Source organism: Diceros bicornis, chromosome 16 (genome assembly GCF_020826845.1).
Source record: "Diceros bicornis minor isolate mBicDic1 chromosome 16, mDicBic1.mat.cur, whole genome shotgun sequence".
In the NCBI taxonomy this organism is placed as follows: domain Eukaryota; kingdom Metazoa; phylum Chordata; class Mammalia; order Perissodactyla; family Rhinocerotidae; genus Diceros; species Diceros bicornis.
Window position 1 is genome coordinate 35460015 of NC_080755.1, and position 26543 is coordinate 35486557.

Sequence of the window (26543 nt, forward strand, 5' to 3'; positions counted from 1 at the left end):
ATGAGTGATACAGGTCTGTGCCCGGAATCTGAACCCATGAACCCGGGCTGCTGAAGTGGAGTGCGCTGAACTTAACAACTATGCCACCAGGCCACCCTGGCCCTTTTCTTTTTTGGGAGGGCTTTAATAGTTTCTGCCTAATCAGGGTCTCTGTGTGAGGAAGTGAAAAACCTGTTTGGTACACAAGATTCCGTCATTCTTGAGACTGAATTCGACACATATTTCCTATGGGATATACAGATAGATTAATTAAGAAACACAATTTATATTACTCTACTGTTAGTAATGGGTAAAATGATTTCTATTAGAAACTAGTCATTGGAAACTAGAATCTTGCTTTTAGGAAAAAAAGGTTATTTGGCTTATACTATAACTGCTTTGTTATAGGGTTTTTTTGCTTTGTCATAATAGTGACAGAAAGGACAATAAGCAGGGTTAAAAAGCACTAATTTGCTAATAATGGTCATGATTAGAATAGAAAAGTTGTTAATTTAGTTTTTAACATTTACAGATAATAGAAGTTTTTGTAAAAAAAACAAAACCCATAGTCCTGAAGGGTATTTTTTCTTTATCCCTTTTCTCCTGTAACAGAGGGATTGCTCTTTATCTTTGGAGAATTGGTGATATTCTATTCTTTCTGTGTTTATTAATTGGAATTTTCCTCTAAAGAACTTGGTCTTTCATCGAGTGTCGAGTTACCTTAGTGTATATATATATTCATACAGCTCATAGAGGAAAGGCGGGTGGATGTTTTATTTTTTTCCCCTTGGCCAGTTTTAAGAACGAGTTGGTGCCCTGGTAATTGCGAAGGTGACAATTGATGTTTTTTTGTTTTTAAGTTTTGTCATGAACTTTTAGTCTTAAACATTTTTGAAATGTTTCACTCCATTGCTGTCTTTATTCTTTATAGTGCTCAAAAACTCTCATTTTTGGTCACTAGGAGCCCTTCAAGTTCATCCCATGTCCTTGACAGTACTCCCATAGTCATTGGTAGCTTCTTTGCTTTCTGATAGACAAGCTGTTCCAGGCTCATTGGGCAGTTTTCCACCCCAGACCTGGCATCTTGGAAAGAAGTTCTAGTTCCTTTCACTGTGAAATGGTAGGCACCTTCATCTAGGTATTCTCAAACTTCTAAATTTTTGCCCATTTTAAAGTTGAAAAATGTCATCTCCTGAATTAATTTCCACATCATTAAATATGAATGTGGATGATCACATTTTGATATGTTCATTTACTCTTTGTGTTTATCTTTCTGTGAATTGCTTTTTGATGTCATTTCCCCAATTAGTTTTATTGAAATAAATTCACATACCATAACATTCTTTATCTTTTTTTTGAGTTGTCCTTTTTCTTATATATAAGGAGTCTTTGTAGATTAATGAAATTAGCCCTTTGTGTGTTATATGTTACAAATATTGTTTTTCCTGTTTGACATTTCCTTTTGAATTAGAGTATGTTTATTTGCACGTTTGCTTGCAATTCATGACTCTTAAATTATTATGTTGAATTTATCAGTTTTTATTTTTATGACCTGTGAATTTAATGTTTTAGAAAGTCCTTTCCCATTTTTAAAAAGGGTTTTCTTCTGTTACGGTTTTAAGTTTAACCACACATGGCGTAGTAGTTAAAGTTCGGCATGCTCTGCTTTGGCTGCCCAGGGTTTGCAGGTTCAGATCCCAGGCAAGGACCACTTGTCAGCCATGCTATGGTAGCGACCCACATGTAAAGTGGAGGAAGATTAGCACAGATGTTAGCTCAGGGCGAATCTTCCTCAGCAAAAAAAATAAAAATAAATAAAGAAAGAAAGAACTCTTTTTCCCTTCCCTCATATCCTTCCCTTCCCTTCTCCTTCCCTCCTTGCCTCCATTCCTTTCTTCCTATTTAGAGAAAAAAAAAAAGCTCATTGTTATTTTGTTGGGAAATCATATTGAATTATGTATTCTAATTAAGGAGAGAATTGACACCTTTATAATATTGAATTTTTCTATCCAGGAATAGAGTGTGTCAGAAAGGCTTCAACTCGTAAATAAAATCTAGATGTAATCCCATTTGGAATAGCTTGATTGCTTAGTAATGTGTCAGTATTTTAGTTTAATGTAGCTATTAAAGAGATGTTTCTTATTGAAATCCATGCAGGAACAATAATTTAGACATAGTCTGAGACATTGTGGCCTCTAGTTTTTAAATATGATTTTTGATAAAACAGCATGTTACAGTAGAATGGACATATTACTAAATCAGTATTGTTTCTCCTCCAGATCATTTGTTCCTTTTTACTTTTCTCTACTAGAGTGGGGTTTGCTTGCTATACAGAGAAAAATGCACAACAGTCATTACTCTTTTTTTTTTTGAGGAAGATCAGCCCTGTGCTAACATCTGCCAATCCTCCTCTTTTTTTGCTAAGGAAGACTGGCCCTGGGCTAACATCCGTGCCCATCTTCCTCCACTTTATGTGGGACACCGCCACAGCATGGCCTGCCAAGCAGCGCATTGGTGCGCGCCCGGGATCCGAACTGGCAAACCCTGGGCCACTGCAGGGGAGCATGCCCACTTAACTGCTTGCGCCACTGGGTCGGCCCCCAATCATTACTCTTAACTTGGCTCTTAGTGGTTAAATGTTCTTGAGAAACAGCCAAATAGACCTCTTGGTTTTTCCTCCCAGCGTTTTCATAAGTGATTTACCTTCTGGAAAATCAGTTGGAGGTTTCATTATAAAAACACCTCTTTTAGTATGCATGTGCATTTTAGATGACCTTAGGATATAGTTTCAGGAGACACTCTGATGAGACTATAGGTGTGAGAGAATGGAAATTTCCACAGAAGTGCGGTGAAATGACCTGCCTAAAGCCAAATAAACTCTTTCTCAGATTGACATTTGTGACACTCGTTTTCTTGGCTTTTGGCGCTTTTAAAAAAGTACATGAAATCAGTAGTAATCAATCTATGTATGAGGATTATCTGGCAAGCTCTCTAGAAAAGCACCTTCCTGTGTTCTCATTAATCAGTAAGTCTGTGGTGGGGCCCAACAATCTGCATTTTTAATAAACATCCTGAGTGATCCTGTGAAACGGACCACATCTTAAGAAACACTGCATTAACTTTTCATAGTCGTCTATTTATGTGACTTATGCATGCATTTCTTTTCAAGATTACTTCCTTTACTCCTTCCCCTGGTGGCCACTTTATTTGTAATTTTGTGTATATCCCAGTAAAAGAAAAATTCCTTTACCTCTCATCCAAAGCCCCTGGAAACATGCCTGAAAGATAAATCAGTAGTATTTGTTCTACTTTAAGAAGTAATTAGGGGCCAGCCCCGTGGCTTAGCGGTTAAGTGCGCACGCTCCGCTACTGGCGGCCCGGGTTCGGATCCCGGGCGCGCACCGTCGCATCGCTTCTCCGGCCATGCTGAGGCCACGTCCCACATACAGCAACTAGAAGGATGTGCAACTATCACATACAGCTATCTACTGGGGCTTTGGGGGAAAAAAAAAGGAGGAGGATTGGCAATAGATGTTAGCTCAGAGCCGGTCTTCCTCAGCAAAAAGAGGAGGATTAGCATGGATGTTAGCTCAGGGCTGATCTTCCTCACAAAAAAATAAATTAAAAAAAAAAGAAGTAATTAAATTCCAAAGATTTCCATAAAGGTAGTAGTAGCAATAAAGTGGAAGTTGAACTTCAATTAGTTTTTCTGGTATTAAGTAGATTAAGGCTTCGAATCTTGGAGTGTTATCTGTTTTCTCTTAACTGGAAGATAGTTCATGCCATTCCTCTGTGTTCTGAACACATCACGTCAGGTACAAGTGAAATATGTTGGAGAGCTGCACTGATTCTGTGAAATTACTTCTCTTAAAGCAGGCTTTCTCAAATATGAGTCATTGACTTACCACTTTCAGAATTCCTGCTATATGTCTGCACTAAGTATATTCTTATTTACTTGATATTTTTATTTAAACCAGCTCACTATTTTTACTTCCAGTTAGTTTACAACAAAAACTTAATATCTCTTCTGTACATGGAAAACTAGTATTATTTAACATTGGTGGGTAATGATAAAAATAAATACAGTGAAAATAACTATGTTATTAAATTTTGGAAATTGAAGCAAAAAAACCCTAATGAAATACAAATAATACTAAATCTATTTGATTTGCAAAATATACATACAATATCTGCAAAAAAAACTCCTTGAATTAGAATGGTTCTGTTTGTGCCTAGTCAGCTATAAGGGGATATTCAGCTCACTGTCACTTAATTTAAGGTAAAGTTTTACATCAACATTTTCTTTCTTAACCAGTCCAACTGCTATATGGTTTTAGGGCAGTTAGCCAGTTGATAACATTAGATTTTAATAGAGATCTGTGTACTTTGAACAGTGGGGAGGGAATACAAAAAAGCTAGATTACCTACTCCTATCCCTATAAGCTGACACTTATGCTGATCTTCACCTCAGAAAAAGGAATTCTAAGAAACCCCATGAAATTAAAATAACTTCTTTTTCTCTCTGTGTCCTGAGGCCTTTCCTTGAGGGCAAATTGGGTTGCAGTGGAGACAAGGCTAGGCATTCCCTAGCATGATACTGGACTTCCTGTGCAGCTTTGGATCATGGAAGAATATGACATTCAGGATGTTCTAGGTGCTATAGCAGAGTGCAAACATCCACTGTGACTGCTGGGTCACAGCTGCTTCTCTGCATGCTGCTGCTGACATCCAGGGAGAGACAGCAGCATGAGTCTTCTGGGTGGCCTTAGCAGGAAGCCTGTGAAGTTTTCTTCCACTTGCTGTGAAAAATCATGTCATGTGCCACTATAGTTCTTGTGACTTAGGGAAATGGTGCTTTAGACCGCGGTTCCCGAAATGTGTCTTAAGCAATGAAATAACACCTGTTGCTCCCCACCTTGTTCTCTAAATAGTCCTGGTATGGACCTAGCAGCTATTTAAATGTGGTCCTTCAAGCATCTGATAGTTGTATTATAGTATTGGGAATCTTGTGACTACCAACTCTTGCTAAGTGCTAATATCTGTTTTGTATATTTGAGTCACTGTGAAGCAGCGCTTCTTGTGTAATAGTATAATTAATAATTGAAAGACTGATTTGTTAGGATATGACTAGAGTAACTAATTGTCCTCATTTTGAAAGTCTAGCTTGTGAGATTTCTAAGTAGCTGAAGGATGGATTGATCATTAGGTTGAATTGGCAAAGAACCATAGGCAAGCTGCAGATTTCTCTTGCAGATGTTTTTTCCAAATGTGAATTCTGAAGTCCGGGCGGTTGCTGCTGTAGTGGCTTGGCACTGGGAGCTGGAGCATCAACAGCAGCTGTTTCTGGGGCCTCTGCTGGAGTCTGAAGGAGATCCTGCTGTGCTGTTTCTTCTGTCTTGCCTGTTTGGCTTAATTTCCCAAGTGGACATGAGGCTCTGAGCATCTTCTGGCTTGCCACCTGGAGGCTGTGTAACTCTCTGCAAAGCTTCCATTAGTGTCAAAAGAAAGTAATATGTTCACTTGATCATTTGAGTCACTTGGCATCACTCCTACCCTCCATATCCCCTGTCTTTAAATCTCCTCTTCAGATCCATCCCAAGGCACCTAAATCATTTAGTAACTGACTTCCTGCCAAATGTACTTATTTTTGATTTAGTTAAGTTCAGCCAGAGTATTCACTGGGGGGTGGGGAGGTGGAGAGAAGGAAGGGAAACCTTCTGCTATTTCTGAAGGTACACTTAAGGATATTCCTTTAAAGTGGTACCATTACCTCACTGTACCCAGTTTCTTAGAGACTAAGCAGGTCAGCTTGATGGTGAATCTATATCTCACTTGAAAGGGAAAGAAAATGAACTTTATAAAAAGCTTGTATATGTGCTTTTTTTGTAACATTACTTTTTTTTTATCTTGAACGTGATAAATAAATATTGAGAATTTTGATTCTTCACACCTGGTCTGTGCATTTTGTACTGGCCTCTAAAGGAAGCTTTTGCAGAGATGGTTGCTGGATATTACCTGTTTTATTGCCAACCTTAGAGACCTTATAACAGATATGGCCCTTAATCTTATTGTGCTCATGAGCTTGTAGCTCTCCTTTATAGTTCCCAATCTAAATGTTTATGGCATAATTACTTATATACGTTACATAACGTTTAGTGAAAATCCCCTATTACCTCAGAAAGATCTGTGTAGAAATTTTCCGTTAGTCAGAACATGATAATGGTTTAAGAAAATTTATGTAAACCTTTTTACAGTTAAGTAGACAATGTTTTTAAAGATGGAAAAAATATATCAAAATATCCAACGTATACCTTAGTTTTAAAAATATTATTAAATGTGAGAGTGTGCAAAATGCTTTGGACTTGCCTCCACCCCTGTACATTACCGCACTAAGGGCACGATCTGCTCGCCGCAAGACAAAAGCCAATCGTCAAGAGGCAAGATGGTGGAAAAGAAAGGGCAGTTTATTACAGCTTGCTAGCAAGGGGGAAGACAGCAGACTAATGTCTGAAAGAACTATCTTAAGGGGGCACAAAATTTTATAGTGGTTACATAGGCTGGTGGGTTACAGGGGAGGTGGTTAGGAATGTTGACCTTCTGGTGTTACAGACTGGGAGAGCCACACCAGATCTTTCAGTTTTCATTGATGATGGCTATCAGCATAGACTCTCTGTTGGGGGGTCATCCTATTCCTAAGGAACTCAAAAGAACAAAGTTACCATCTTATCACAGTTGGGAGGTACATGCACAAACAGGGGTCATAAAATCTACAGAGCAGTTAGATCTCCTGGAGGGTGCATATTCAGCTGGGTTAGTTTGTCAGAGGTCATTACAAAGGGTTTTTCTTTTCTACAATATGGCTTCCCTTATGTCAACCTTGTCTTGAGCCCGTATCACACACACTTCCAATCTTACTCTTTCTATTGATATTGACAGTTTGCTCTTTCAGCTTTGGGAGGATGCTGTTGAGTAGACTTTACATTGTTTGAAAGGCTTTGTTAAAAAACACTTAAAAAAAGAGAACACACTAACAGAAGAACATCCCTAACCCCTCATAAGGAAAACAAACTCAGAAACTGGAGAGTAGCGTATTTAAAAAGCATAGTTGTCTAAAGCTCCTTTATGAATTTGTTTGGCATTTACTGTAGATCATCTTGGTAGCTTTTTGAAGGAAACATGACACTAAAGGTCATATAGTCTTTCACTTTAAAGCAGGATCATCAAGCTTAGACTGAATTCTGACTATGTGTTAAATTTCTGATTTGTAGACATGGGAAACTTTTTTTATATGAACCCACTGTTCTATTCTATTTTAGACATCTTTCTTATGGAAAAGAAGACAGGAGACAAATCAACCTGTACCTAGTGAAAAGGATAATATACATAACATTTATTGAATACTTATGTGGCAGGCACTGTTCTAACTACTTTTTGCTTGTACTAATTTACTTAGTTTTTCCGACAATCCTGTGAGGTACAGATACTCTTTATAATCTCATTTCATGGACTAGGAAACTGAGGCGCAGAGAAGTTAAATAACTTACCCTAGGTCACGTAGGTCATAGATGGCACGGCTAAGATTGAAACCCTGGCAGTTTGACTCTACAGTCTACTATGCTGAATTGTCAGTTAAAGAAGACACTTATGTAATTATTTAAATTTTGGTTTCAGTCATTGTAAATGTGGCATTTTTCCATTGGGTAGGAATTTGGTCTCCATTATTAAGATCTCCACGGAAGTGATGAAGCATGTGTGGTCTGTTACTGATCCTTCTTTCCTTCCACTCTACCTTTGGAATCTGTAATAGTTCTAACTGCTTGGAGGAGAAAAGAATGGCATGTGAAAAACAATGTGATATGGATTTCAGTTGCTTAGTTAATTGCTTTACAACCTACTGGGGGCTTAAAGCTTGGCAAGGGAGACTTGCATTTACTTGTGTAGAAGTCTTTTTGTGTAGGAATCTTAAAATTTCCTATAATGAACTGCATTAATTTACTTGTACCCTGAATATTCTCTTTTTGCCTAGCATGTTTCGGCAAGGGATGCATGACTTAAAAGTCTGGCCTAATGTAGAAGCAGATGGATCAGAACCTACAAAAACTCCTGGCAGAACAAGCAGTACTCTCTCAGAAGATCAGATGAGCCGCCTTGCCAAGGTAAAAAAGAAACTATTGGAACAGACGGAAAGCTCTGAATGATGTCTATTGTAGTATAGAATGACATTATGAATTCTGTCAGATTATTTTTTTAATTTAAATTTAATTTTTTAATAATAGTTTTATTGAAATATAATTCATATACAGTCATGCGCTGCATAACAATGTTTTGATCAACAATGGACTGCATATACGATGGTGGTCCCAGAAGATTAGTACCGTATAGTCAAGGTGTGTAGTAGGCTACACCATCTAGGTTTGTGTAAGTACATGCTATGATGTTCGCAGAAAGACAAAATCGCCTAATGATGCATTTCTCAGAACATATCCCCTTCGTTAAGCAACATTTGCCTATGCCATAAAATTCACCCTTGGAAAGCATACAGATCAATAGGTTTTAGTAAATTCACAGAGTTATGCAGTCATCACCACTATTTAATTTTAGAATATTTTCATACCAAGTGTAACCATATACCCATTAGTAGTCACTCCCCATTCTCTCTTCCCTCCAGCCCCTGGCAACTACTAATCTACTTTCTCTGTGAATTTGCCTATTCTGGACATTTCATATAAAAGGGAATCATACAATATGTAGCCTTTTGTGACTGGAATTCTGTAAGATTTGACATTGTGGATATTTTGGTGATATTTTCAAGATGACCACCCTACCTATTTTATTGACATAGATGCAAGAGTTACATGCTAGAGATTCTTAGGTTGTTTGGAAGTGAAAATTCTTTATACTATTAGGTAGTCTAACTTGCCCTCGCTTCACCGTCCCGCCCCCTCCTTTTTGTAAGCAGACTGAGTTATTACCTTTTTGTTTCAAAATTGTTTTAATGAAGTGTTTTCATTTAGAAATACAAAAACAGCTCAATTCTGTACTTAAATCACAAAAATATAACTTATTTTGTGAATATCCATTCACAAAACACTATGCTAGATACTGTTTAAGGATCCTTTTACAATTCTTTTATTAAGAGACTTTTTTCTAATTCTTACATGTAATTTTCCTTTGCAATCTTGTTAGTATGGATGTCTCGTTAATGAATGGAGAAAGTTTTGTTGCCAAGCATTTTACAGCTTGTTAACTCAACCTACGTGTGGAAGAAATCTTAATTATAAGGAATAGGTATTTGCATTGGCCGGACTTTGTGTTTCAACATAAAATTTTTATTGTCAAGTTCATTGTATGTCTTTTTGTATTGTTCTTTTATGGAAAAATGATGTCATAGCTACCTAATAAACTTTTAAACCAAATTACTATTGTCAGCTTTCCTCTCCATAATTAAATAAATAAAATTTAATTTTCATTTCAGCTACACATTCTGAGATTTTGTTTACATTCTTACATGGAATATGGGAAAGTTCTCAAGCTTTTCTTATGTCTACCTTCTCTTTAAGAGTTTATCCTGGTGACGAATTTTCATTTAGTCTACTCTCTGTGACTTTTGTAAACCTTGAATATTAACAGAAATTTTATCAGAATCAGCTCATTTATAGCCTGTGGATCACTATAATGTGAAAAAGGTTAAATCTCAAGTGTAAGAGGAATGTAGCATGTGTTGAAGAAGCAAAAGGTTTACATGCTTTAAAGAATAGTATTATGACTCATATTATGGATAAAATTACAAATTTGAAGGAGAATGGGAACAGTCAAGAAATATAAAGCTGTATGGTTGACAATTCATCTACTTTGTTGTTCTGTTAAGCAAATTATTTAGGCATCTGTTCACATGTTCCTAATTTTTTTTCCCAATTATTTTTGATGGAAGGTTCAAAGATAATTTTTATAACAACTGACTATGACATTTTTCAAACAGCAGTATATGTGTCTTTGGAATTTGTTTGAACTAGACTTCTGGCTTTTTAATGTAGCATGATGTTATAGTATACATTTCTTAATTTTATCTTTTGAATTTCATGGTAGGAAAAAAAATGTGACGATGAACTTTTTTATGAGTGAAACAGTAACCCCTTAAAGAGCCATATGGGTTCATATTTGTCTTTTAGTTATCAGTGCACATTAGCAACTTTAGAAACGATGACTAAGCATATGCAGAGTTAAAGGTGTAGGGAAGAATGTTAAGAAACATTTTTGTTAATTGGTAACAGTTATCATCAACAGTCTAAATTTTTTATATTGAAGAGTATGACAAGTTGGGTCCTACTTTTTCAAGAACTAGTTATTAAAATTTAAATGCTGTCTGTATTGCCAGAGTAGTTAACAGTTTTCAAGTGAGTCTTTATGCACTGGTTTCTAAATCTTTAAAATAGGAATAAAAATTAATGAGACTAAGCATCTTACAGTCTTTCTGATGCTAACTGGAGATGAGCTCTTTTCAAAATTTTTTGCCCGTAATAGAATTGTACTTTTGCTACTGAGTAGAGTGGAGACTTCGGAGCTTGCTATGCTGTGACAGCTTGCATTAGTCTCATGTTCCCCAGAGACTACAGAGAAACCATCAAAAGCAGTAATTACTTTTCTTAAGGGGAAAAAACGCATCATGTTTGTAGCATTGTTGAAGGAACTGCTCCATCTTTGAAGGAAGCTCTTTTTATTTCTTGGCTCTGTGGGCTAATATGTTTCATTCTTTTCTATACAGCAGTTGGTCATGATGTTTGAGGTTTCAGAACCTGTTATATCCCTGCTGCTATTGAAGAAGAATGTGCTTTTAACATTACATCTTGGGTTTGATACATTGGAAGCTTGGATACTTGGAAGCACTTTACAGTGAGAAGAGAGAGCACTGTAGTATGAGTCAGATTTGGCCATCCTTCTGACTCAGGGAAAAGAATTGTTGAACTTATAAGATCAGAAGTTTAGAATGGGTGATTTCTAAGGTCCTGTATAGCTATTTATATTCTATGATTCTAAAAGTACTGAAATAGCAAGGAATTTATCTATCTGGACTTTCTAGTTATCACCATAAAAATATATTTTTAGAGATAATATACTATATATCTCTAATAGTAGATAAGAAACGTGCGGTCATCAGTTTGCAATTGTGAATGTGTTGTGTTCTCGTCGTTCCTTTTCTTCTGCAATGTGTGTGCAGAGAGTAGAGCGTTATTCGGGGCCTGCCTGATGTGAATGATGTGGCTGTGCTCTTCGATGTTGTTTTTGTTGTTTGATTAGTGCTTGTTTCTTTACTTAAATTTTCCAGACTGACTTCCTGAAAACTCTTTCCTCACCCACTCCATAGTGTTTCCCTTGCCTTATACCGGAGAAAGTATACTTTGATATTTGTTGTGGTTTTAACTTCTTAACGTACCAGAGAGAATATACTTTGATACTTGTTATATTCTTAACTTAAAGTCATACTTCGATATTTGTTTTGTTCTGAAAGTTGTGCCACAGCAGCTCTCTTTCTTCCTCCTTCCCTCTTAGTCCTCCGCCCTCCTTCTCTCATTTTTCTGGTTCTGCATGGAAAAATTTGTTCAGTTAGATTGTCATTCTCTTCCTGAAAACATTTTAAAATTGTTTTTGGTACAATATGCTTTTAACAACTGGGAAAGAATGTGTATACTCACGTTTCCACTTTCATACAAAAGGAACAGAAATTTTATATGTAATACTCATATTTCTCACACTTTAAAATTGTTTTTGGTACAATATGCTTTTAACAACTGGGAAAGAATGTGTATACTCACGTTTCCACTTTCATACAAAAGGAACAGAAATTTTATATGTAATACTCATATTTCTCACACTACCATTTTAAGAAAAGAAATGAGTATTCAAATAGATGTGGTTTAAGTTGTTAGAACTGAATGATTTATTTCTTGTTGCACTTTGATTTTCCAGCAAGTGAATTTACTATGATTGTTTCTAATTGTTGAGAAGGAAGTTGGCTTAAGAGTAAAAAACGATACATAAATCTTAATAATAGCAATGCATAGTTACCATGCATTGTACCCATGAGCCAAAATAAATAGCATAGTGACAGTTTTCAAACTGCAGTGTAAGAAAGTTTATTCAGTTATAGAACTGCTTCAGTCTTGGCTGCCTGGGGATAATGGGACAAGAGGACTGTGAAATGAAGATGAACTATTTAAATGGCCTGTGAAAAGATGGTGCTAGATAATTATTAAGCAAAGAACCTCAGTCTCAAGCTGGACTAAATAGTCTTATTCTGACTTATTGCTCAGCTATGAAAGTTAAGTTATAACTGCAATATGAATAACTGAAGTTTAAAAGCCTAATTTCTAGGTTTAACATTTCTTAAAATCCTTTCAGAAGGATTTCAGTAGAATTAACGTCTCTAATGATTTTACATCATTTTGTGACCATGCCTAGTTTTTCTTTGAGGAAAAATGAGTGTGAGAAAAGGAAACAAAATTGAATTTGAGTTTAGTTCTTATTTTTTATAATTTGGATTTCTTAGACTCAGTAGGGAACAGGAAGAAATGAATGTATTAAAATATACTGTTTTTCCCCCATCTTCCTCATTATGTTCCCTTTCCCATCTCTAAATTTCCCTAATTAATTTTTATTCATATAGTGTCTTTCTCTTTGATTTGTGAAAATAATCAAAGGCCAGACTTCTGGGGCATTTATTACACTTCCATTATCCGTGACCCAGCCTTTTAATGATTGTGGGCCTTCCTTGAGCAAATTGAGCCATTGTTCCCATCTGCTCATTTTCTCAGCTTGTCATATTGTAAGAGTTTTATGACCAGGATGCATATCCACGTGGGGTTTGGGATGTGACTACCAAGCTTTAGTGTTTGATTTATATTTGAATCCATGTCTTTAGACATGAAAGGTGAGTGCAAAAGTGTGCTTCTCCACTGTCTTCCTTTCATTTTAGCAGCTCTGCTTGATGCCTTTGGAATGTGCTTTAGTTTCTGTCAATTTGATTAAGAGGAGGCAAAGAAAAAGTAATGACTAGATGAAAAATGCTTTTTTGGTCTATGTGACACAGGTTGGGGAATGTTGAGCAGAGTGTATAGGTGAGCATTGCTACAGTGAAGTTTTGGTAAGATGTGGTGATGTCTCAGGCTGACCCCTGGATTTCCTACATGGGGTCACTCTGGGTCCAGGGTCCAGACCTCAGGTTTATAGCAATAGGAACTGGATTTTTTTAGGAATAATTATTTTTTTTATAATTAAATAATTATATTTATTTTTCAGGAATAATTATTATCTCAAGAATAGGTTCATACCAATCAATTCAAAGGGTTATTTACAGTCTAGAGCTGTACTGTGTAAGATAATAGCCACAATTCACATGTGGCAGTTTAATTAAAATTAAATAAAATTAAAAATTCAGTGGCTCTGTTATCATAATCACATGCCAAGTGCTTAATAGCCACATGTGGCTAGCAGCTACCTTTTGGACAATGCAGATATGGAATATTTCCATTACTGCTGAAGGTTCTGTTGGATGTCACAGATCTGGAGTGCCAATTTACTAATTTGTAATGGATGAGTAACTATATTATTATCTTTCTGGTAACCATATTACTTGTGTCTGCTATCCAGGACACCATTTTTCAAGGCACCTTGGAAATTAAATTAGTCTTCAGGAGATTGTTGATTTCTTAGTGAGCCATGAAGGAACTAGCCTGAAGGAGCTAACATGAAGAAGATAGAAAGTTTTGAGAGATATTTCACTCAGTTTAGGGAAATCTTAAAAGAACTTTCTCTCGACATTACATTTCTAGTCGCAGGATTACTTGAATATGCTGGCTGTACTGCATCTTTTGAATAAACATTGACAGATTATCATGATCACAAAATAATCCTTTAAATTGAGATTAAGGTAACAAGAAATTTTCCGATCACATAATTTTGTGAAGTAGGATTGAGGATATTTATTTTAAATTATTTGATAGTACTGTTTGACCTGCTGAAACATTTTCCCTTGAAAGAGACTATTTTGGGTTGAATGCATTGCATTGAATGGGTGCTTGTCTTGCATTGGTTAGAGAAGCTCACTGAGATTTTTAAGTATGTGGACGAGTCCTGTTTATCTCCACCACCATCACCTGCTGTGTGGAAGGCACACTTCTAATTGTTGGAGACAAAAAAAGTGATACAGAACCTCTTAATCTCAAGTTCGTGTGTCCGATGTACAGCAAGCCAAATACTGAGACATTGGTGCTTGGAGATGGAGAAAGGCCCCATTCGAGTTGGCCAAGACGGGAAGGCGGGAGCATGGGTTCACTCAAATATGCCTTCCCCAGAGCAAAAAGCAGGGGGGTTTTAGAGCTAAGGGGCTTGGCAGGAGGAGCTTGGGAGAAACAAAGGGGTCACTCCCAATAAGCCCCTGAGCAATCTGCAGTGGCTACTGGTGGGGCAGCCATCTGGTGATCGCAACCTTCCCAAAGTCATTGTCTCTCTTTTGTAAAACAAACTCACGAATCCTCTAGACCCCAGTCACCCCTCCCGTTAAACAAGAAAACAGCAAATTGACAAGATTCGTAACAGAGTCAAAATCATGTTCTTATTGAATATCTACAGTAACTCTCAGGTACCTGGCTTCAAAAGTGTATTACTAGGTTGATGCTATCATTATTATTAGTGCCATTATGAGTAATAATAATAATAACAACCATGATGATAATCACCTTATATGTATAAAGTGCTTTAATATCTATACAACCCCTTAGCATAGATTGAGAACTAAAATGGAGAAGTGGTTAAAATCATGGCTTTGGAGACTTTTTAATTCAGATTCCAGTTATATCTCTGGGTTTAGTTGTGATATTGGATTAGCTTCTTAATCTTTACTAAGCCATGAAATCCTCATCTTTAAAACAGGAATAATATGTAGTTATATTAATTTTTGAGTTATTGTGAAGACAATATAAATGAGATAAAATAATTAAAAGATTTAGCATGTTGCTTGGCAATGTTGAGCTAAAAAAAGCAATGAAAAACAGTCAATCTTAAGATTTCTTTCACCCACAGACCTCAAAGAACTAAGGTTTAGAAGGAAAGGAAACATGGCTGTGAAGAGGATATGTTTTGTTCAAAGAAACCATATGATAGGAACTGCTGGGTACACACGTGTGAGAACTCTTTACTAAGGAATAAAAGACAAAAAGAACAGATGCTGATAAAATTGTGGCAACATTTTAGACCTGTGGAGAAGTGGCTGATGGTTTCTTTGTGTGATCACAAAAGATGATGCAGCTTGAAAGTTAGTAGTGGTAATGAAATCTCACTTATTTAGCCCAAGCTTTTGGCAAATTATCGCTTGATCACAGGGTAATTTTTCAGAAGGTTCAGGAAAAAAGACATGGCTACTCTAGGACTAATTATAACCAATGTGAAGGAACCAGTTGGTGAAAGGGGAATAACAGAAACTTTGGAAAAAAATCTAAAGATGTCACGTTATATTTTGGGATTTCAATTATGGTCAAGGAATGGAATAATTGACCAGAGGAGAGGTTAATCTTGGACTCTAAGTAAACAGTTCTTAACACGTTTGGAGAAAGGCAGGACAATCCATTGATTTGAGAATGTAGAAGGGAAGACAGCCCAAGAGAAACAATGATTCTCAAGAGGTGATTTGAGCTGGACACAAGCAGGGTTTATGACAAGAATTGTCTGACATTTGGAAGGAAAAATCCCTAAGGATAATAGAATATTTATTTTTTTCCTTTTGTTTTGGAGGTACTAAAAGCACATGGAAGAAGTATATTTGTGTTAGACTACGTAATTGAGTTACTTGAGCTTCGTATTTATCAAAGTGCTCTTCAGCTTAGGGGGGAATTAACCAAGTAACTTGGTTAAGTGGTAGTTGAAGCCCAAGACTGGTGAGAAGAGGTAGTAAGAAGGCACTCATTGACTGTAAATTTGTTCAGTTTTCCCAGTCCTAGCAACTTAAATGCCGGGTTTTAAAATTATATATGTATGTGTTTAAATTTTTTATATTTATTATAAGACAATTCAAATAGAAAAGTACACAGACTAATGTAACAGGCATCCATGTATTCATTGTCAAGATTGAACATACGTTAACATTTTGCCTTGTTTTGCATATTTTTTTAAAAGATTTTAAAAAATCAGAGATTTTTGTAAAGACATCCCTCATTCTTTCATTTCGTGATTTGCTTTTTTAAACTTAATGCTGTTTTTGAGATTTATCTGTGTTAATCCAATAGCTCAAGTGCTTTCATTTAAACTGCTGTATAGTATTCCAATGTATGAGTAAATCAGTTATTATTTATTCTCCCAACAACTTCAGCTTTTTGTATTATTAACAGGGCTGAAATGAATATCCTTGTATATTTCTCTTTACACCCATAAGTGAGTTTCCTTAGCGTAGAAATCTAGGAGTGAAATTTTTTAATTTCTAAGATGAAGATTTATATATTTTCTGTTTGGGTTATTTCTAAATTTCGTGTAGTTTTTGTTGCTATTGTGAATATCTTCTAAAGATTACATTTTTAGATTGGTAAAAGAGGAGTAATAGGAATTTTGGAATAATATTGATTTCTGTTTATTAATCTTGTATCCAACAACTTTTCTGAAATCATTTCTAATAGTTGGTCTAAAAGTTCTTTTGGCTTTTGTATGTGATCATGATCTGTAAGTAATTTTTATTTCTTATTTTCATGTATGTTTTTCTTGTGCTGGCTAGTATAAAAAACTCTGGTACAGTGTCTAATAGAAGCAGCAGTAGAGGCATCCTTGTTTTGTCCCTGATTTTAATGAGAATGCTTCTTAAATTTAACCATTTGGTAAGATGTTGGCTATTAGTTCTAAGTATATTTCTTTCATCAGGTTAAGAAAGTCCTCTTTTATTTTACCAAAACTTTATATGATGAATGAGTATTGAAACTTAGCAAAAAAATTTTGGGATCTGTTTGACCATATGCTTTTTTTTTTTTCCTCCTTTAATTTAATGTGCAGAAAGCAGTTAACATAGCAGGCCTGAGATTGCTATATTTAGAAGGACCTGGTTGCAAGGATGGCCCTTGGCAGATGCTTGAGAACTTGGCTTCTGAAATATTCCCTAACTGGTATAGATGTTTCACTGTGCCTGGGCTGTTTGTACATTGTGATTTATGAAGAGCATTTGCTTTCTTTCTGGGAGTCTAGAATTTTGGTAGTTGAGAATGCCTGTTACCAGTCCCCACTAAAAATTCTAATCTCTGATTCTCAAATGGACTTTCCTAGGCTACATTTCTCTTCCTAGAGAGAGAAGCACGCACAAGTGTGTCTCTTCCTGACTGGGAGGGGAAAGCATAGGAAACCTGTATATAGATTTCTCCAGACCCCAACTATGTCTTTTTCCTTTATTGAGCTGTCTAGGTCTGTATTCTTACTGTGTCACTATAATAAATCTTAGCAGTGATTACAACTGCCTGTGTCCTCTGAGTGCTTCTGCTGATCTCAGGGACCCCTGCAATGCTTAACAATGTAATGGATTACACTAATAGATATTCTGTTAAACTGTTCTCACATTCTTGGGATGAATCCTGTTTGGTTATGATGATTTTTTTAATTGCTTGATTTAGTTTGCTAATTTTCTGCTGACATTTTATGTCTATATATATATTTTTTAATATTTAACTTTTTATTTATTTACTTTTTTTTACCCACAAAGCCCCAGTACATAGTTGTATGTCATAGTTGCACATCCTTCTAGTTGCTGTATGTGGGACGCGGCCTCAGCATGGCCGGAGAAGCAGTGCGTTGGTGCGCGCCCGGGATGCGAACCCGGGCCGCCAGCAGCGGAGCGCGCGCACTTAACCGCCAAGCCACGGGGCGGCCCTGTGTTTATATTTATTAGTGAGAATTGCCTATAATTTTCCTTTTTTTCACTTTCCTTCGCTAGTTTTAATATCATGGTCATATTGATCTCAGCAGGTTTTATAGATCCATCTTAGAAAACCACTTGAGTTTGAAAAAGGAGAATAAGGAGGGAAGAATTACCCTACCCTATATTAAAGCTTACTGTATAGCTATAGTAATAAATACTCTTGTTTTTCTTGATTTCTGATTTATGTTTTTATATTATTGTTTTATTTGGAAATAGCTATTTTATTTCCAATATTCTATTGTCTGTATTTCCGGTGAATGTATTCCAGTTGTTTGTTATGACTATTGACTTTGGCTTTCATTGGATTGTTATTTTAGATTGCAAACTCATCTTTTGCAAGGCTTGCCTTCTCAAATTGTTATACCTATTTTACTGTTACTTCACATTTTTAGCTGTTCATTCTGGGAAGATTTTTAGTTTATCTTAGTCTTCTATATTATTGAAACTGGAAATCAAACCCCATGTTATTTGCTTATATGCTGTTGATTTTAGAGGAACCTAGAGAATGGAAGAGATATATTGGAAAAGTAAGATTGGCAAATGTTTTGGTTTTTAGAAATATGATTTAAGAAATGAGTTTTGTTATAAGCTGGACATCATTTCTTGATCTAAATCCTAGAATAGATTATCAAATTGATGATTTATGTGAATTTTTATACCTTTACCCACATAATGGTGTTTTATAGTTAGATTTTAGAGAAATGAGGAACATGGAATTATCCAAGGAGGTGTTTTGAAAAATGAAAGCATTACCTGTTATTTTATGCTTTTAAAATTAATAGAACTATCAAAACTGATGGAAGGTTTAAATTGTAATGAGATACATTATAACTGGGTAGAAAGATTGGCAGTCAAAACCCCTGATTTATAACTCTCACAGTGGCTCATTGAATAACCAGTTCTTTCTGTATTTGTGGGTATTTTTCATTGATAAAATGTGGTCAGTTGGACTCTGTTCTCTTGGTTAATTATAGGAATCATAATAATACCATTATTATTATTATTATTATTATTATTACTTTTTAGCTCTTCTGAAAAGGAAACAGCTTTAGAGACCGTTTGTTCATGGTATAATAAGTTGATTAAGGATACTTTTCTTGCGTTCTGAATACATTTCTACCTTGAAGCAGCTATGTGAAATAATTTTCATGAATAAACTGATATTCTGGGTAAAACTAGTTTAATAGAATAAATTATTTAGTAGGACCTATTAATGATCTTTCTCCCTCATTATAATTATGTAATTTACTGTTTTCAGAATATAATACTAAGGTCCTAGAGATACTTGCAATTGATTTTATGTTGGGCTTTTCCTCGGAAGCTGGTATTCTTTGTAATATCTGTACTTGATTAGGTCTCTTCACATAAAGAAAGTATCCTTTTTTCATAGTGATAATGATTAGGGTTATAGTTGAGGTACCTTGATAATCTTCAGTTTTCCACCTTCCAACCAGTTCACTTATGAACTGCTTTTAGTTATAGTGTGAACAGTATATGCAATGCAATATTAGATTAAGTACAGCAATTTAGGACATACATGATTATGTTACATAATCATGTAACCCACATCTAAGTAAACAGACATACAAAATGCATACAGGGTTTTGTCTCTATGTATGTCTGTTACATTTATATTTTATCCACAACATAAAGCAGGCAATTGAGACTTGACCACATAGTAATGAGTACAGTAAAAATAATTTCATGTTCTCAGAAAAATATGAGTATCCCATATATGTATTTTGTCTTTAATAATGTACTGTAATGACAAAAAACAAAACAAAAACTTCTGTGTTTTACATGTCTACATTTTAGAGGAAGGAAACAGTGATCAAAAGTGTTAATGGAGAAATTTGTTACTTGGAAGATGAAAGAACAGAATCCTGGCTGTATAATTTGATGTGGACAGAAGAGTCTCATTTTGTTTTATTTCCTTCCTTAGATGTTTTGTAAATGACAATAATAAAAAACAGAATTATGATGACAGCTGCTGACATTATTCACGGCTATGAAACTGGTTCAGTGGTACCACTGACATCATAAAAATTCCTCTTAGCTACAGGTTTTATATAAATAATATGTGTAACTTTTATAAATATAGCTTATTTGATTTGATTCTGTTTTGCCATACTTATGTGTCATAAAAGAAGGGTTTGGGAATCTCTTATAAATTTATTCCTAATGATACATGGTAAAATCTTTTTATCACTTTGCTTACTGTTGTCTAAAACTGTCAAAACTTTTAGATTTGTCATGAAATCAATGGTATAGCAAGTAGACTAAATTAGTTTTTGCCAGTGTCAGATTGAGCCCTAAACGAATATTGATTTATGTTCTGTAAATCTATTGTCTGTCTTTATAGCTATAGTTTCTGCCAGAAAAATAGAAAGTAACATGCTTTTAAGACTAGATTAATCTTTGAGAAGTTTAACTGAATGAAACTTTTATGAGGCAAATATCACTCTTTCTGAATGAGATTTACATTTAAAGTTTCAAAGTAAAATTGAAGATTTCTGGCTAAGACTTAATTAATCAGGAAGATAGAAGAAACTCCTATGCTTCCTAAGAATTAAATATATAGGCCTTTGTGCAAAATCTCCAAAACAAACACGACTCCTTTTTTAATCTCAGTAGTTCAATTGAATTCTTATATACAACTACATTTTGTCTTGAATTGTAAATTACTGCATAGCTTGTATTTGATTTGATACAGATAGGACTCTTCTTATATTTATTGAAGATTATACTTTTTAATAAGAGAAATCTATGAGTGAGCCATAGTGTATCATGCACATAGATTAGCTGACCATTAATGGTCTTCTGATCAATGAGTAGTTATTAATTTAGCTCAGTTCTAGTTTAGGCTCAGGGAAGTGTTAATGAGTTGAAAGAGTTACGTTATGACGTTTATAAAACTTGAAGGAATCTAGAGGAACAAGATATGAGGTAGTTGAATAACAACTCTATAATCATGCTGGAAAAAAATAGTCTTGTATGTGGTAATACTAAGTACTTTTATTGGCCATTATTCCTATAAATGTTTCAAGAGAGAAATTTTGAACATTCACATAGGCTCTGTGAATCTGAAAGTTTTCTTTCTGGTGACAGAACAGACTGAGTTGTTTTGTTTATTTTTCAAGTGGCAGAGAAAAAAAGGAAAAAAAAAAAAACAAGTTTGTCATTTTTACCCCTTTAGATTTCCTAAGAAAGCATATATGTGTCTGGCTCAAGCATCACCTATCATATAGCTACTTTTTTTGGAAAATCCATTTATCTTGTAACTTTCCTCTTAAAGTTTCTTGACATGAGTAGTGTTTGATACCTAAAACCTATAAATTTCCATATATAGGAATTTTTCTTAACCACATATTGAGAAATGGTAGTATCATGTAATTTATATGATTCTTTAGTTGGACCTAGTTGAAAGGCCCCTGGAAGAAATAATTTGAGAGAGAACAATTATGTTAATGCCTGGTTTCCATTTCAGATGATCAAGTTAAATTAATCAGATAGGTTTTTATTCTTTGAGTTTTTATTATGAAGTAAAATAACTTTATTTAGCATCATCTTGATAAATGCTAATCTTTAGCGGTTTTCTCAACAGAGATTTCCCCACAATTAATTGTTTTTAAAAACTTTAGTTTTTAAATAACTTATATTATTTTTTCTTATTACAAAGATAATATACATCTTCCTCAGTGGTAGAAGATTGTTAAAGCACAAGGACTGTAAAAATCACCTCTAACCCTCTGCCCAGAAGTAACCATCATTAATATTTTAGTTGATATGCTTTCAGTAAATCAATAAATATGTATATTATATATGAATGTATATTTATTTTCAATTATTTTATTGAAATTGTAAAAGTTTATAACATTGTGTAATTTTGGATGTACATTATTATGTATCAGTTTCTATACAGACTGCATCATGCTCACCACCAGTGGTCTAATTTTCCGTCACCTTACATACCTGCCCCTTTACCCTTTTGCCCACTCCCAGTCCCCTTCCCCTCTGGTAACCACTATTCTGTTCTCTTTATCCATGTGTTTGTTTGTCTTTCACATATGAGTGAAATCATGCAGTAGTTGTCTTTCTCTGTCTGGCTTATTTTGCTTAACATCATACCCTCAGGGTCCATCCATGTTGTTGCAAATGGGATGATTTTGTCTTTTTTTATGGCTGAGTAGTATTCTGTTGTATATATGTACCACATCTTCATCCATTCATCTGTAGCAGGGCTCTTGGGTTGCTTCCACGTCTTGGCTATTGTGAATACTGCTGCAGTGAACACAGGGGTGTATAAATCTCTTTGCATTATTGATTTCAAGTTCTTTGGATAAATACCCAGTAGTGGGATAGCTGGGTCATATGGTATTTCTATTTTTAATTTTTTGAGAAGTCTCCGTACTGTTTTCCATAGTGGCTGTACCAGTTTGCCATTCCCACCAGCAACGTATGAGTGTTCCCTTTTCTCCACATCCTCTCCAACATTTGTTATTTTTTGTCTTGGTAATTATATCCATTCTGACAGGTGTAAAGTGGTATCTCATTGTAGTTTTGAGTTGCATTTCCCTAATAATTAGTGATGTTGAACATCTTTTCATGTGTCTGTTGGCCATCTATATATCTTCTTTGGAGAACTGTCTGTTTATATCCTCTGCCCATTTTTTTGATCGGGTTGTTTGGTTTTTTGTTGTTGAGTTGTATGAGTTCTTTATATATTTTGGAAATTAACCCCTTGTCAGATATATGATTTGTGTATTTATTTTTAAATTGGGATCGTATTGTGTATTTAATCAAATCCTGCTTTTATGCTTAATAGTGTCTCAAAATTGTTCCAGGTCATTTAAGATACTTCTACAACATGATTTGTAAAGACTGCAGGGTTTTGCACAGTATGGATCTGCCTTAATTCATTTCAGCAATCCTCTGGTTGGATATTCAAAATGTTTGCAATTCTGTGCTGTCGTAAAGCCATCATCCACTTTAAATTTTCCATTGTCTTGAAAATAAAAAGTGAGGATTGTTCTTTCAAGTTGTTTTTAGATGGCTTGTTTGGTTTGGTCATATGCTATATTTCCAAGTTATCAAACATAGTCATAAGGTGTATGTGGATGCTGTTGGGGGAAGAGGGAGAATGTAGAATCTCCCTCTGCCCTTTCCCTTAAGGTTCTTATGGCTGGCCAAATAATCAACAAGACAGGTTAGCAGGAGAAAATAATACCAAGTTTAATAACATGTATACATGGGAGAAGCTCAGAAATGAGCAACTCGTCCCTCTGTCTAAGCTGCTTGCTTAAGTATTGCAGCTAAAGGCGAGGAGCATGTTGGGGGTGGGTAGTGGCCTGGGACTTCAGAGGGCAGGAGGACAATTCTTTTCAGGGTCATCTATAGATAATGTGGTCAGGGAGAGATAGAGTTTTTTGATAAAAGTGGCTTGGTGCCCCTCCCATTGTAACATCTATTTTACATTATCATTACAGCCATCATGATGGAAGATCTGTTCTAGGAAGGAGCCACCATGTCAAATTCTTTAGGCAGTTAGTGGGGGAGGTCAAATGTCCCTCAGAGAAAACAATCAAGGTAAAGAGATATATTTCAGGGTGGCCAAATCTTGATCTCCCACAATGCTTAGAATCAGGATCAAAGTTTGGTATATATCTTTGAATTCTTTTATTTTTATCAGTTATATTTTGTCTTATGTGTTCATCTTGTTTTCACAACTTGATATTAAACTCCTTAAGCAATCATACCATATATTGTAAAGGTAAAGTGGGTATTTGAATATGGAAGAAACTGGCCCAGGAAAATTTGTAAAGCAGAAAACAATTCTTTCCAGTTTCCTTTTGAGTCTGCCTTTCTGTCTGTCTGTCTCTCTCTCTTCCCATTTACCTCCCTACAGATTCCTGGATGGACTTGAAATAAACATTATTTGTCAGTCCTTCTCACTCTTTCCTGTCCCCCTTTGGGCTCTAAGTGTAGTGTCTACTATAAGGAAAAATCTAGATCATGATGAAACTCAAGAAAGCTGCTACCCAGTAAGCATCTTATTTATGCGTAGATCTTCCTACCTTCCACCTTGAAGAGAACTTGATTTATTTAGTTAAATATTTACTGAGCACTACCTTTCTGGTCTCTGTTTAATGCCTGGGCACATCAAGCTCACTTATGTGTTGACAAGCAACCTGTTTCCTCTGCCTGGAAGATTTCATCCTGTTTGTGTGGCTGATTCCTTATCCTTCAAGTCTCTGCTTAAATGTTACCTGCCTGAGAGGCCTTCTCAGGACCCCCCATTATTTTCTGTCACAGCACCCTGTATTTTCATACTACTGTTTGAATTTGTGGTTACGTATATAGGCATTTACCATATGAATGGCTCACCCATTCCTGCCCTTCAGTTCTGTGAGGGCAGGGAACTTGCTTCTTTTGTTCAACATTCTATGCTTATCTCCATTATTACCTAATGGAAATTTGTAACTTTCAACAGCTATCAAGTAATATGTATTTATGTTGAAAGTATATAAATACTAGGGAAAAGTGACCAAGGGTATGAATCATTCTTTTCTCCAGCTTCCTTTTGAGTGTCACTCCCTCCCCTCACCTCCCATCAACTCCCTAAAGCCTTTGAGCAAAATTCCAAAGTAAACAAACATTTGTTTTCCATTCTATCACCCTTCCACATTAGAAGGCCTTTCAATAAATGTAAATATTCATTGAATGAATAAATGTTGGGTTCTATCAACTATTCATAGCTCTAGCACTCAAGAAGCTTATAGTCGAGTAGGGCAGATACAAATAAGGAATGATGAACTGTGAGTTGTGGTGATCATGGAAGTCTGTCTGTTCCCAGGGATCAGTATCCAGTTTGACATTCATTTTCCCTGCTGTTCTTAGTCGATATACAATGAAGCGAGTTGGCCTACTTTTATTTCTGTCCTTGCTACTTGTATTGAACACCTACTAATCTGAGACATCTTCCCCAAGCACATATTTCTGTTCTCCCATTAAATCTGATAATACATGACTAGTACTCCAAGCAGTTTCCTGGGCATGTTGTTATTTGGTTCTTACAGATTCTTTTGTTTAAATAGCTTGTAAAACCCGTTGTTGTTTAATTCTTGGAGAAGTTAGAGCTCAGTACTTATGCTATTATTTCTGTGACGGTGGGCTTCTCTTCCAAGCTCTATATGACTTCTTGTGAATTCTGTATTAGCCTGTGTTCCTTAAAAAGAATGATGCTTTTACGGATTTCTTGACCTATCCTTTCTAGGATGGGCACCCTGGCGAGGATTATTTCTTTGCAAGCAATTTGAAACAGATTATACTAGGTTTACCCTGCTGTTTAACAGAATGCAGATTTTCTCTTTTGAAAGATCTAGGTCACTGACATTTCAGACCCAAAATGAAATATAAATTGTTAAAGTTGATTTTTGGTCTTCAGTATCTACAGAATGTCCCAGACTAGGGATGACTAGAAGCTGCTTTAGACTGGTGAAAACCACCCAAATCTGTCTACATTGTTATCAGCACCTATAAGAGATGAAGTGACATAGATTATGGGCTAATTATAATAGCTGCTTACAATTTGCATAGTGCTTTATAGGTTTAGTAAATTTTACAAAATTTTTAGTGAAAAATTTTCATCTAATATTTATTTCATCTGCATTGAGTCTTAAAAGGCCTTATGGTTTGAAGTACTGAAAAGGGTGGCTGGAGTGTAGCTTGTCAGTCGGAGAGTTGTAGGAGATTATTTTGGAGAGGAAGGCAGCAGCCAATCATTTAGGAATTATGTTAGCTAATTCTAGACTTTCCCTGCTGCCTAAAGTCTAGCCAAGAACTGACTTTACCATCTCCAGATTCTCTCCCCCTGCTCTTTTGCAATTGAGCAATCAATTGTATTGTATGCTTGGACTTTCCAATAAGTAAGTGCTATGCTAGCTAGTCTCCAAAGATGACCCTCAATGAAACATGCTTCCTGATACTCAGACCCTTCCACATTGGGTCTGTACTAGCCCTGTGACTCATTTTAACCAATATGATGCAGCTATGGTGCTATGCCTGTTGCAGGGCTAAACCTTAAGGCAGCTTGATAGCTTCTGTTTTTGTATTTTTGGGAACAATGAGCTACCATGGAAAATGTCTGGCTACCCTATTGGAGTGACTGTATTGAAAGACCACCTGGAGAGGGAGCAGCACTGAGAGTACATGGAAGAAGAGAGAGGCCCCACCACCCTGGTTTCCCAGCTGAGCCCACCCTTTCCCACAAAGGCACTAGAAACATAAGTGAAGCTATCTTGGACATTCCAGCTCCAGCCACCAAATGACAACAGTCTCATAAGAGACTATTAGACCAATAGAAAAAAAAAAATATCTAGATGTACCTCAAGAAGATGACTTCTTGACTTCTCCAAGAATCATGAGAAATAAAAAAATGCATGTTGTTTTAAGGCACTAAGTTTTAGAGTGCTTTGTTACATAGTAATAGATAAATAGCACAAGTGGCTAGGGGACCTCTTGAGTGGTCACTTTCCAGTTCTGCAGAAATTATAAAACTAATTCAACAAGAGACATATCTAGGAATTCTGCTCTTGATCACAGAGTCTGGTACAGCAGACAGACTTGT

The 26543-nt window shown here is 35.7% G+C and overlaps 1 protein-coding gene across 3 annotated transcripts in view; it reads left to right on the plus strand.

Annotated features, from left to right (window-relative positions):
- The window catches only part of PIK3C3 (phosphatidylinositol 3-kinase catalytic subunit type 3), a 142943-nt gene that overhangs the window by 7321 nt on the left and 109079 nt on the right, over window positions 1-26543 (plus strand). For all 3 annotated transcript variants that reach the window (XR_009222447.1, XM_058557028.1, XM_058557029.1), the window contains exon 4: window positions 8006-8135. Coding sequence is in view for 2 of the 3 variants with exons in the window: in XM_058557028.1 (XP_058413011.1) it covers window positions 8006-8135 (130 nt within the window). In the remaining variant the exon portion in view is untranslated. The remainder of the gene's footprint in view (window positions 1-8005; window positions 8136-26543) is intronic.